The sequence below is a fragment of the Stegostoma tigrinum genome, chromosome 12 (genome assembly GCF_030684315.1).
Source record: "Stegostoma tigrinum isolate sSteTig4 chromosome 12, sSteTig4.hap1, whole genome shotgun sequence".
Taxonomy (NCBI): Eukaryota; Metazoa; Chordata; class Chondrichthyes; order Orectolobiformes; family Stegostomatidae; genus Stegostoma; species Stegostoma tigrinum.
The window spans coordinates 35,690,140-35,704,003 of NC_081365.1; the positions used below are offsets into that span (position 1 = coordinate 35,690,140).

At 37.4% G+C, this 13,864-nt stretch overlaps 1 protein-coding gene across 5 annotated transcripts in view; it reads right to left on the reverse strand.

Moving 5' to 3' along the window:
- Nucleotides 1–13,864, reverse strand: part of stxbp5l (syntaxin binding protein 5L) — a 523,376-nt gene that overhangs the window by 209,631 nt on the left and 299,881 nt on the right. For all 5 annotated transcript variants that reach the window (XM_048540360.2, XM_048540359.2, XM_059650278.1 and 2 more), the window contains exons 9-11: nucleotides 12,713–12,791; nucleotides 4,922–5,076; nucleotides 1,418–1,490 (exon numbers count right to left, since the gene is read on the reverse strand). In XM_048540360.2, coding sequence (XP_048396317.1) covers nucleotides 1,418–1,490; nucleotides 4,922–5,076; nucleotides 12,713–12,791 — 307 coding nt within the window. The remainder of the gene's footprint in view (nucleotides 1–1,417; nucleotides 1,491–4,921; nucleotides 5,077–12,712; nucleotides 12,792–13,864) is intronic.

A 13,864-nucleotide genomic window follows, 5' to 3' on the forward strand; every position in this document is an offset into this window, starting at 1 on the left:
GGCAGGCCCTGCATCCTTTTGTATTGCATGCCTTGTAAAAATTTTTTAATGCAGGGCAGCTTTGTGGTGGGCATGATAGACCACACTTGCCACACAGCCTGCTTGCTTTTTACGCCCTGACTGCAGTGTCTATACTGTTTGCTGCAGCTAATGATTGCACGTGTTGTCCATCACATTTTCTGCCAGTCTACTCACAATGAATTAATAATGTAATCTTTCTTTTTTTACCCCAGAGACCTTTTTCAGAACACTTCAACAGATGTTGGGCAATCATCAAATCTACTATTCAAACTAATTGCACAGCCTTTGAAGAAGTTGCATTAGTGTCCATACTTGAAGATTTACTCATAAATAGACGTATTGATTCCTGTGGCTTTGAATTAGCGGATATCAATTCTAGGTGATGAATTTTAAAATTGGCTCTCGTGTGCAGCTGACATTCTAGCATTTTCATACCTTTGCAGGATCATTCTGATCCTCTTCAGATATACCTGAGATATTGACTCTGTTTAACACACATTACCGACAACTAGGAGAATTTTCAAAGTTTGCTTCAGCAACTGTTTTGTCTATGAAGCATAGCTGAACCCTTTGTTTAAAAAGTTTGAACTCAGATAGGAGAATCAAGGCTTTCCAGTTCATTGTGTGGGATTTGGTACATATACTTCTGGAGTTCTTTTGATTTTTATCTTCATATTTAACTTTCTGCACTCCTGTGGTGCTTTCAGCACTGAACTTAATTCCGTTTTTTTTTGGTTTGAAAGTTGTTTCATAGAATATTTTGATGGCTCTGCACTAATCTTCCTGTAGCCTACATTTTATTGTTGTTTGAATGTAGGCAGACTCTCTCTTGGTTCGGCATGGGGATGATTCGTGACAGACATTTAAATACAAAAGAGCTTTTAGCTTGGGTGGATTGAATCAGCTGGTGCCTGCATGAAACTGTCCAAGGTGGAGATCTTCAGTTTGAAAAAAATCTAATTTCCTCTTGTTTTCCATATCGTGGGAACTTCTGGATTGCTGTTACATTTTCTTTGATGCTATTCCCTTTTGACTTTTAGCTGTAAGTCTGATTTATTCTCAGTTTCATTTTACTAAATCACAGCTGTGCACCATATAACAATTTTCTTGTTATCAAATGTTCCAAAAATGAGTTCATGAATTCTGGTTTCTTGAAGATCTCTAGTGGGTTTATTTACAGCTCAACAAATATAAACCTGGTTTGATTTGCACACTTAGCCTACTCTGTGAGTGCTGCAGTGCAGAGAGCCTGTGGTTATGTGAAGATGTCTGGATAGTTGGCTCATTTGTATGTTGAGCTCTTAAAGAGATACAAGTCCAAATAATAACACAACAATGTTTGCAAATATAAAAGTAAAGCTCAATGATGTAAAAATGTCTGTATAAATATACTTACTTGCTTTGCGTCAGATCGACAACAATCAAATCTTTTTCAAGTAGCACAACAACTGCATAAGGTTCTTGGAATTCTGTTAAGCACAATTAAATACAATCTAATTATATTGCAGAAAAAAATACTGTATATTGTAATTTGTATATGGATTACTGGTGTCACTGACTACACCAGCACTTATTGTCCATCCCTAATTGCCCAGAGGGCAGTTAAAAGTCAATCAGGTCATTGTAGGTTTGGCATCACACTTAGGATAGATCAGGTAAGAATGGCAGATTTCATTTCCAAAAGAACATTCATGAAGCAGATAGGTTTTTAATATCAACGGTTCATAAATGTGGAGCTAGAATAGCACAGCAGGTCAGACAGCATCCAAGGAGCAGAGAAGTCAACATTTCGGGCCAAAAACTGGTTCTGGGTTACCAGTCCAGTGGCATTACCATTATGAATACACCTCCCCACCTATCCACAGAATGGAACCAAATCCCTATATAACGCCTGCACAACTCTTCCACAAACTAAAACTATTCATTTATTATGTTGATAAAAGTGAAGGCCTCTGTTTGGAGCATAGAGTTAATTATGGATCAATATTTTGCTAAATTGATAAATATTTATGGCAAACAGTAAATCAAAATTAAATAACCAATTAAATGCACATTTTAATTGTAAGAGCACTGGTACATTTTCCTTATTTTTTCATGGGGTGTGAGCATTTCTGAGATGTATGCACACTCCTTGAATTAAGTGGTTCACCATGCTATTTCAGCGACGTAGCAGATTTCCCATCCTAAATGCAGCTCAAGATGACGACCGTGTAAAGTTGCTAAGCTGGATGTGTCTGCTTCATCTATTTCTTTTCTTCTTTTCCTCTTTTTCTGTTCTTTTCCTTTCTCTCTTTTTTCTCTCTACTCACCTCCATTCCTTTGACAGACTTGATTGACTCCCGGCCTCATGAAATCCCAGTGCAGACCCGCAGACTGCAGGGCTCGAGGTGAAGCTCAGCTCAGACTCCCTGCTTTAGAACTTTAGGACTGTAATGGTAAACTTTTAACTTCATTTCATCTTCATTTTTCCCCCTAAGACTTTTGTACCTAGGTATCTTTGTACCTCAGATGATGCTGGGAATGGAAACTTTGTATCTGAATTTTTTTAATAACCATCAATGATGGTTGTCAAGGTCAATCTTACTGAGATAATGGGAACTGCAGATGCTGGAGATTCCAAGATAATAAAATGTGAGGCTGGATGAACACAGCAGGCCAAGCAGCATCTCAGGAGCACAAAAGCTGACGTTTCGGGCCTAGACCCTTCATCAGAGAGGGGGATGGGGGGAGGGAACTGGAATAAATAGGGAGAGAGGGGGAGGCGGACCAAAGATGGAGAGTAAAGAAGATAGGTGGAGAGAGTGTAGGTGGGGAGGTAGGGAGGGGATAGGTCAGTCCAGGGAAGACGGACAGGTCAAGGAGGTGGGATGAGGTTAGTAGGTAGGAGATGGAGGTGCGGCTTGGGGTGGGAGGAAGGGATGGGTGAGAGGAAGAACCGGTTAGGGAGGCAGAGACAGGTTGGACTGGTTTTGTGCTCCTGAGATGCTGCTTGGCCTGCTGTGTTCATCCAGCCTCACATTTTATTATCTTGCAATCTTACTGAGTCTAGCTTTTATACTCCAGATTTATCAATTGGTTTTGATACCCCCAGCATGGTAGGATTTGCAGCCATGTCCTCAGAGCTTTAGTGTACACTTCTTATTTATTACTAGTCCAGTGATTTTGCCCCAATGCTATTTTTTTACCCCATTTGATGCTAATATAAAGTCAGATGGACGTGTAAGCTGAAAAAGACACAAAGTGATAACAAACAAATTACAGACAGGTTAAGTGAGTGGACAACAGCGTGGGAGATGGAATATAATGTTACTTTCATGCCAACATCTCTTCTATCACTATGTCAGGTACAGTTGGTGTGTTTAGTCTTCAGTTTATTTGTTATTGACACTATACTATAAACCTAATGTGAAAGTGCAGTCTATTCAAACTGAATAATCTTAATGAATCAATTACTTGACTGCAATTAGTTTAGTAAAAGCAAAATCATGTAGGAATTACACGTTTTCTTGTTCTTTGAGTGAGGGCACCACTGGCTAGGCCAGCATTTACTGCCCATCCCTAATTGCCCTGAAGGTAATTAAGAGTCAACCACCTTGCTGTGATTCTGGAGTTACTTGAAGGCCAGCATAGGTAAAGATGACAGATTTCCTTCCCAGAAGGACATCGGCTGTTTTTCAATAATCTCTGCATTCCTCCATCTTCAATTTGCACTGCTTTGAACAGTTTGAATGTTAACAGTCGCATATTGCAATGGGAAACTTGACAGTCACTCCATGTTGAGACAATTCAGTACAGAAACATCTTGCAATTCTAGGTACAGGATGACATTTGGATGTGTTATACTGAAACCCGAATGCTTCCATGCATTTTTTAAAAATAGGCTGAGCCGGAATTTCTGTGGGTTACACTGCAATTTTCCAGAATTGGCCAAGACAGTACAAAAGATTGAGCAGTTTAATGTGTGAATTATACGCAGTACAAGTATACTTTCTGTGACCTTTTGTGCTTGTTTAAAAAACAATGTGTTAGATTCCAGTCATCCCCCTCCCAGATCAAATTGACCAGCACAGCAAATTTCTGGTGATTTTATTCAATCAGGACTCATTGATGCGGCTGGTTATTCTTAAACTGCGTGTTTCAAGCACAAACCATTAATTACCATGTTATTAAAATACTTAAATATTTTTTCAGCCAACGTAACATGCAAATAGTTCAGTACAGTTTCTAAAATTGTTTTCAGTCATTTAACATTTGGCGACTCACTGGTGCCGCCAAAAACTGATTAAAATGTTAGTTAATGATAAATCTATTTTAATGTTGATGTATTAATAAAGTGTAATATTAATAAAATTAAAACATATTAATAAAAGCACACCAAGTTTTGACTTCTAATTATGTTAGATGATAAAATATGTTCTACAATGATTACTGGAAGATTTTACTTGTTGCAAATGCATTTGAGTCGAAAGTTGGGGGCAGGAAGCATTTCCCACACAAAATAGTGGGTGTTTGAGTATAATTTCCACCTCAATTGTCAATTGTGTCCGACGTTGAAATTCCTGGTTAATGAGCTTAATGTGTACAAAGAATGGTTAGATGACTTTAAACTTTAACTTTTACAAATAAAAGAAAAAATGGAATTATTCTGAACTTTCCTTGGACCCAATTGTTTACATTGATTTCTCTTTTTTATGGTGATTTTTATCTTCCTGTATATTCTATATCTATATTATGGCATATGTTGTTGACACCAAGATCAGCCTATATTTCAGCATATACTTTGATGTTTTATACTGGTAATGCCATTTGAACAAATTCTGGGCTAATGTTATTTTAGGCCTAACTAAACATTCTTTTTAAAAAAAGTTAAGCAAAACTTGAACAGTTGATGTATTCTTACCATTTGGATATGGTGTTTCACAAAGAGCTAGGAAATCCACAATTGGATAATCCATTTCCAGAACGGTAATAGATTTGCCGTGCATAATTGTCAGGCTGGGTCTTCTGCACACTTTATCATAGGAAAGTCCTCCAGAAAATATTATAAATGGTTCACTAGAAGATGAAAACCATACAATTTACAATTGATATTTACTTAATGTATTAAAAATACACTTCAGTACTTGTAGGTTTCACATTTTGTTGCAGGTATAAAATAGTCTTGAACTGCCGCTTACTTCTAAAGTGTAACTTAAAGAAATGTTTTGTCAGTTTTAAAGTTCCCTAAACAATCCTCAATGTCAAGCTCTAATTACTCATAGCAAATAAACTTTTGACCGTCAAAAGTATTAGTAAACCGAACAACAGCTTCACCTTCATAGCAGATTAATGCAGTCTATTGTACATTCCATAGTTAATACCCTAGATAGAATAAAACAGCCCAATGCATCTCTTTCCCTGAGAGATCAGTGACCTGGTGTAGAAATGGCTCAATTTGGCCTTATTTTCAATTCGATTAATATAAATGAAAATTTGCTGTTTCAAAAAGGTGGAGTCCATTCACACAAATAATTGTAATGAATTAAATCATCTGACTGCATCTAGTTTAAAAAAAGCAAAATCACAAGGAATTACAAATTTTCTTGTTCTTTGGGCATAGGCACCACTGGCTAGGCCAGCACTTACTGCCCATCCCTAATTGCCCTGAAGGTAGTTAAAAGTCGACCATCTTGCTGTGATTCTGGAGTTACTTGAAGGCCAGCCCAGCTGACAGATTCCTTCCCAGAAGGACATCGGCTGCTTAACAAAAGTTGATATTAGGTTGCTTCGTATTTATTTAATTCTAATTTTAGCATTTGGTATAGTGAGTTTTGAGCCAGTGTCTGACAACATTAGTCTTGGGCTCTGAATTGCCACCCTATTGATATTTGTGCTACACCATTCATGCTGTTACAACTCCTAAGCCAAACTATGGGCTATACAATTTCTGGTTTGGCTTATTTATGTATATGGTTAATGTACCGATGTAAAGCAGTCAGATGCAAACCTTCCTGACACTTTCAAACATAGCAATCAGGGATTAATGATAAGGAAAATGTACCAATTAAAGAATAGAGCACCTGTAGCAAAAATATCCACAAAACTTAAAATAAAAACATCCTGGAAAAACTCGACAGCTCTGTCAGCTTCTCTGGGAAGAGATGTAAAGTTAAAAGCTGGATTCCACCTGTACCATTCTCTCTTTGTCTTGCTCATCCTCTTCCTGAGAGTACATCACACCTCTTCACTTATGTGATTGTGATGGGAGGAGAGCAAATTCTCTTTATAGTTTCACTTTTCCACAGGTAACAACACAAATTCAACAATGTCTGATAAGGCCACTTGTTTTTCATGATTATGAGACAGTAAGCACTGCTGATGCCAATTGTTTGCTTTCCATATATTAGAATTAGAATAAAAAGATCAAACAAAAAGGTTTCTTTAATAAGCAAAACTTATTCATGAAAGATACAAAACTAGTTAATACACATGGTTTATAATATGGAAGAATGGGGGAAAATGGATGCCTCTGTAGAGATTTGCTTTAGGAAAAATATTTTTGGCCAACAATGCTTAATCCTTGAAGAATACAAAGGATAAGATGTGGAATGTTCTGATGGCAGTCAATCTGGTGTACTGGCACAATCAGACAGTCTGTAGACACTTGCAGTCATTTCTGGACTACTGCAGCTGCAGCTTGCTCAGGAAACAGAGCATTGAGGAGTCTTCCAAATGCTCTTCAAGGAAACCATCAAATTCCACACAGGTAACAATGGTGTTTCAGAAAGCCAGAAGGATGAACTGGGCAGCCTTTCTTCTGGGTGCCTTTTCCCAACTAACATCCAAAACAATATCCAAACAAGACAGCCATAAGACCCAACCAGGGGATTTCTAAGTCCAAGCAATTAATTGAATCCCAAAAACATTTTTAAAAATATCCAATGTGTTTTTATTGACATTTTTAAAAACAAAAGTCAATGAATTCACAGAATTTGAAGTAAAAGCTATTTTCCATGATTCTTTAACAATTACATCCACAAAAAAATTAAGTGCTTATAACATCAACTCTTCAAGGATCACTTCCCTTTGCTGCACAATGTTGTGCAGAATTCAGAAGATCAAGATTACTTAAGAAACTTTGGTAGCTACCTAATAAGGGGCCTGTCCCAAGCAGTCCAGCAATTAAAGCAATATTGTAAACAGGGCATTGTGTTATTTAACGTGTCATTTTTATTATTTGGGGTGCAATTCATCATGCAAATACAGTATTGAGGAGCAATCATCCCAGGGCTTTTCCTCTGTACATCCTATTCATGTTCATGTTGCAGTCCAAATAGCATTGCAACTACTGCCCCCTACTATGCAAGACAATACTATTTTTTGCCTTTCTCTGATCAGCAAATACCTCCAAATTTCACCAGCAACATATCACACTGCTTCTACCAACTCTGCCTGACCACAATCATATCAAAAACTGATACATATAGTTTGGCTCTTTATATAATCTGTAAATAGTCTTTAAATAATCTATCTGGTTTCATCATACCTGTTCCTTCCAGTCTTAGGATCTAGTTAAAACCATTGACGTTTGAAGAAGCATTCAAACGTTCAGTTGATAACGGAAATAAATTATCCATGGGATTCCATGGTTTAACATAAATAAATGCTACTATACAAGAAACAAGCAAAGCAAAATGCAGTCAAATAAACATGTTTTAGGTTATTTCTACTTAAAATAAAAAAAAGAGTTTGCATATAATTCAGTCTAAAATTCTCAACGGCACTTCCCTTTTCTCCTTATGGCTTGCTCCAAAATGTCCTTGGCTATTGATCTGGCTATTAAGGGTTTCTGCACTTACTCAGATCAAACCAGAATGTCACAGCTCTCTGGAATTCATTTAGATTTCTCCTCAGTGTTCTAACTGTTTTCCAAGGTCTGAAATTTCATGGGGATCCTTCTATTAGAATTTATCTAAGTAGTTCTTCAGTTTCTTTTCAAAAGCTCTTGACTGTGGACTTGTTAGCTTAAATATAAGCTTCGCTGCATTTTTGATTAAAGCCCTGACCTCAGACATACTTAGGATTTCTGATAGACCTTTATCTTTCAGTCGACAACTGCTGTTCAGCTCTTAGCAGATTTTTTGATTTCTGAGTGCTGAACTCAGGTCATACACATAAGAACTTAGATACTCCTAGCTCCAATACCAAAGGTTTTCTGGAAAAATGTCTCATCGACAATTTTCAGAATTCCAATCAAGGTTCCACCCTTAGTTACTCATCTCAATGACAACCAAGGATATTTAAGCTGCCTGACAGATTTTTAGATTGTGAAATGTGAGGCTGGATGAACACAGCAGGCCCAGCAGCATCTCAGGAGCACAAAAGCTGACGTTTCGGGCCTAGACCCTTCATCAGAGAGGGCTCCTGGGGTGCTGCTGGGCCTGCTGTGTTCATCCAGCCTCACATTTCATTATCTTGGATTCTCCAGCATCTGCAGTTCCCATTATCACTGATACAGATTTTTAGATTGATTAACTTTTCAGGAGACATGTGGAAAATATGTCTAGTACACCAGGTGACCAATTTTTGCATTCTAATACTGCAGCAGCATGTTGATAGCAGTGAATTCATGATTATGAATGTTCAGCAAGTAAGGGTACACAAAGGGAATGAGCTATGTGCACCACTCTGGTTATAGAAATCATGCTGACTTTGCAGGATGCAGTAATCTCTGCCTCTTACACTGCACATTATCAGGCAGGTCTTCTTTAATACTGTTCAAAGTACACCATGTAATTGAATTTCATAGTTAATTAGTTTTCATTTAGAATTTACATTAGGTTATTTTTGCAGAATGAAGGAAGAGGGTTGATTAGGTATTGAACAACAATTTGCATTTATACATAACTATTAATACTGAAAAACAAATATAGTGAAGCATTCCAAAATGCTTCACAGGAGCATGTACCAAAAATGAGGGTGGAATACACATGTTCTAATATCATGAAAGACAGCAATCATAAGCCTTTATGCATTTTCTGGCCATATTACTAGTGTATATGAGCAAGTGAACAAGGAACAATGGAAGCTCAGCCCTTTGATGTTGCTGTGCCATTCAGTAAGACCATGGCTGATTTGATTTTAACCTAAACTCCACGTTTCTGCAAATTCCCGGTAACCTTCCATCTTTTTGGTAATCTATCTACCTCTGATTTTAAAAAAAATGAAGATTCTGCAACCACTGCCTTTTGAGGAAGGGAATTTGAAAGACTCACAAGCCTCTGAGAGAACGTTTTTCTACATCTGTCTTAAATTGACAACTTTTTATTTTTAAATTATGACCCCTAGTTCTAGATTCTTTTACAAGAGGAAACATCCTTTCCACATTAACCCAGGCAAGATCACTCAGGACCTTGTAAGTTTCAGTAAAGTCACCTCCAACTCCTCTAAACTGCAGAATCTAGCCTATCTAGACTTTCCTCACAAGGCAATCCGCTCATTTAAGTGCTTTCATTGGCTCTTTCTGACCATTCTTCTGTTGAAAAGTTGACTTAATGACTCCAAAGTGATCAGCAAAGCTATGTGTCACAATTATTTACAAATACTAAATCTACCCAAACTGAAAGAAATTACCATCTCTTGATGAATAAACTGTCTCTTGCAGTATCTGAAGAGCTAGGAAAGACTTCTCTTAGAGATTCTGCTTCAAGTACTTTTAGATCTAGCTATTTCACACTAAGGAAGCTGTGCACTGGTTCTTAAGTGTGAGATCCATGCTGCTGATGCATTTTTCATCCTTCTGCTATTATGCCTTCTACTATACAATACATAGTTCAAATAGTAGAACCATTCTTTGAAGACACCCCCACCTCCAACTTTCTGTTTTTTCTTAAAATTTCTTGAAAATATTGTCACTCCTTCACATGCAATTCTAATTCTTTCTTGCAATTCACAATTCATCAGTCAAGGTTCTGGCCATTCCACAGCAATTAAACAACCTAATTCAAACTCAAAAACGACATTGTCTTCTGACTGGGGTGCAATTCAATGTTTTCAAGAAGGTTTAAGATTTGTGCTAAGGCCTAAAGGGGTCAAAGAATTTGAGGAGAAAGTGGAAAAAAGGGAACTGATTTGTATAATCATCCATGATATTATTGAATGGTAGAGCAGGTTCAAAGGCCCAATTGGCCAAATCTTGCTCCTATATTCCATGTTTCTATGTTTCAATGGGATTGTAGCTGATCAAGATGTAGTCTTGTTATGAACCATAACAAACCCCCTCAAAATATGTTAAAGAGAGCCTAGGCCCTAACTTTTTATTATTTTAAATGTTAATGTAAGGCATTGCATTCCAGATGTAATGTGGCCTTGGCCCCTTTGATAGTCCCTAGGCTTTCCTGTAAAACTTCTAAGTATTTAATTAGGATTTCACTCAAGCAGCCATTTCCTATTCGAAAAATGTTAAGCCAAATAATTGAACCTTTCTCAAACAATTTTGCCTCATTGAGCTCGGGCCCAAGCCTCTTACTATAATCAGCGGTAACTGAATTAGTTGCTTCTCAGAAGAGACTGAACCAAAGTTGTACCTTTAATCTGTAAGGGCTCTCCAGAGAACGTTCTCAGTGTGCTAAGGTCTTACGTAAACTTAAGGGTTGGAGTCCAGAGCAAATTTTGGTTAAGATTGGTTCTGCAACCGCACCGGTATCGATCGCCGTTAAAACTGGGGGACCATTTAACCAGACTTTTATTTTGATTGGTTCTGATTTGGGTGTAGCTAAGCAATTTAACCAATCCAAACCAGATGTAGGTGGACTTTCCAGGGTGTGCACTCTCCTGGATATTGGCCTATGAGTTCTTTTAGACAATTCAGACTTAGTGGGACTCATTTGCTTTCTCAAGCTTGTATAAGCTTGGGCAGCAAATACAATGTGCAGCCGGTCTGGATCCATGAGAAAATGTTAATTGTTTGGTTGAGGCTTGGCTTTGTACGGGGTTTTGCTGCGGGCTAACCCAGAGTACCTCAGTTTGAGTTATCTCCTGAGTAAGGCTATGCAATTGCATTCATTTAAGTGATGTTCCGAAGCTGAGTTGGTCTGTCAGAATACTCTGTGACTCATAAACTCCACTTGTGAGTTAGACTTCAGCTAGTGGGTGCTTTTGCATGGTCATATCATTAATCCCATATACCAAGAAGTCTCTCAGCTTCTCACTTAGCATTAAACCAAAATCAAAGGCCTCTGCGAGAATCAAATATCCTGCTATGGATTCCCCTAATTCTCTAACTGCTGAGTAAAACCAATTTCAGAATTAGAGGAGGCTTGGGGACATAATATTCCTTAACTAATTCTGCCAACTCTTGAAAGGCTTTAGTATCTGATACCTCAGGGAAAGATAGATCCACAAGCCGTAAGGAGAATTACTTGTTGCTTTTTGTCTGCCCCGATGTCATTTGCCTGGAAAAATTAACGATTCTTTCCATATACTGCGCCCAATCTTTGATTGCAGGATCAAATCTGCCAAGCTTCCCAAACAGCGGCATGATGTCAGAAATGCTTACTCCAACTTAAAGACGACTGTTGTAAGTGGTTCTCTTCGGATCATGTTTTCTCTCATTGCCACTGAAATAACTCCATGAAGACTAGTATCCTGTTATCAAACAACCCTTTTCTTCTACATGTGCATAGTAAATAACACTGACCCAGATAGCTCAGAGCTGGTTCCTAGAGTGAACAGAAACCCTTATGCTCTAGTTTATTTCTGTCAGCCAGGACTCCCAGATTGGACCATGTTAACAGCCCCAATCAGGAAACTCATATTCTAAGAGGTACACCTGGCTAAGCTCATTCCAATCACTGCAGTTTCAGTACTGGATATCTGCAAGCATCTGTGGGGATGTGTCATCACCAAATTAAGGGAAGAGAAATTGGAAGATTAAAAAAAAGCCTAAATTTTACGAAGCGTTTCTTCTATGACAAACTGTAAGCAAAAGAATCTAGTAGTATGGCAAAATCAGAAATTGCTAGAGAATCTCAGCAGGTCTAGCAACATCTGTGGAAAGAAAGCAGTGTTAATATTTTGAGTCCAGTCACCCTTCCTCAGTCCCTGGACTTGAAAAGTTAAATCTGTTTTCTCTTCACAGACACTGCCAGACATGCTGAGTTTCTTAAGTTTGTCTCAGATCTTCAGATTACACAGTTTTTTGTTTTTATATTAGCCCAAAAAAGTAGTTTGCAATTGAAAACTTTTGAATTACCAGAAGTATGGAAGGATTGTGTACAAGGACAGGACAAGGATAAGAATCATTGAAAATATTATGTGCATTTAGATAATAAAGTGTAGTCCTTCACATAGGAGAGTTGCGTTTCAAAGTTAATGCATCATTTCACTCTCCAAAAACTATTTATCACATTGACTTTTCTTCTGTCCTGCCAAATTAAGTTCCAAGGTGACAGGTCCTACAACATGACAGCAGTAAGTGTTGATAGAAAAGAACTGATGTGTCAGGAAATAATCCATAATCTGTGCAAAAAATATTTAAACAAACAGAGATAACAATAGCAGCAGTTGAAAAGAATGCACCAAAGCAACTAGAAAAACTATTCTAACCAAATTTAGCAAATACTTCTGAGGTTGTTGAATAACCCATTACAGTTATGTGTATTTTACAGAGGTAGTCTTAAAGATGCAATTAAACACAAATGACAAGACTTACCTATATCTACACGTCTTATGATCTACTTTTAGGATTGGTTTACACGGCTCAGGCTTTTTCCCATCTCGTTGGGCTTTTCCTATTCAATAGAAGACCAAGATACAAAAAACATACTATAACTGTAAATAAATAAGAAATATTTCACCTTCCAGGGAGGCAGTCTTTCAAAAAAATCTAACATAGTACTGGCATGGACACAAATTATTCCAGAAGAACAGTTCAAATTGGCTGTTCTTGATATCTGATTTGAATTTTACTTTGTATTTTTATTGATTTGAGAGTTTATGCCCTGTCTTTCCAGGGAAGAGGACGTACTATTGCTACGATAAAGGTATCATCAAATCAGCATATAAAGCAAATGAAGCAAAGCCCTGTATCTTATTTTCATCTTACAAAATTTATTTGAAATCGATTAAGTGCATGGCCTGAGGTAGTGGACATATTAAATGTTAAACTGATAAGAGCGGCAAGATATTTGATCTTTGCTTTGTGGTTAGCATTTTCACTTAGCTTGGCATCTTATTACTGCTTAACAGTAAATGAAAATTTATTGTATCTCCAAGAGATTGGAACGGAATTTAATGTATTAATTTCCATCTCTGCTTTTGGTTCGCCGTGCAAATTTTTGGTCTGTGAGGCAACTTTATCTTTATAACTTCATACAACATATCAATATTATCCATTATACGTTGTGGAATTTTCTAAGTTAATAGTTGTAGCTATCTTGTGAGAAAGGTTGCACGAGATAAAAATCACAGTCCAAATCTGGCCTACCAATTTTAACTTTGCAGACTTTGCAGAGTATAAATACTCCTTTTCTCACAGTTCAATCGCTTTTTCCAGTTCCTTTTCTGTAAATTTTAGATTCTCACTACCTTTCTTGGCTTCTCACCAATTCTTGCATTTGCTATATTCTTCATTATGCTCCCAAATTTCTTTGGTTCTCAAATGGACGGTTGCTTTTTTTGCTGCACTTCCAATTAGGAAATTCACTTGATGTTTTTGTATACGTTCCGTACCTTTACAAGAATTCACATTTAAGGACTGCATGTGCTATGCATATAAAATGTTGTGACTCCAGCTGGTATATAGTCTGATTTGTGTCTGCGAGGATGGCCAAACAGGAATCAGTTGATGTGGTATAATGACTGC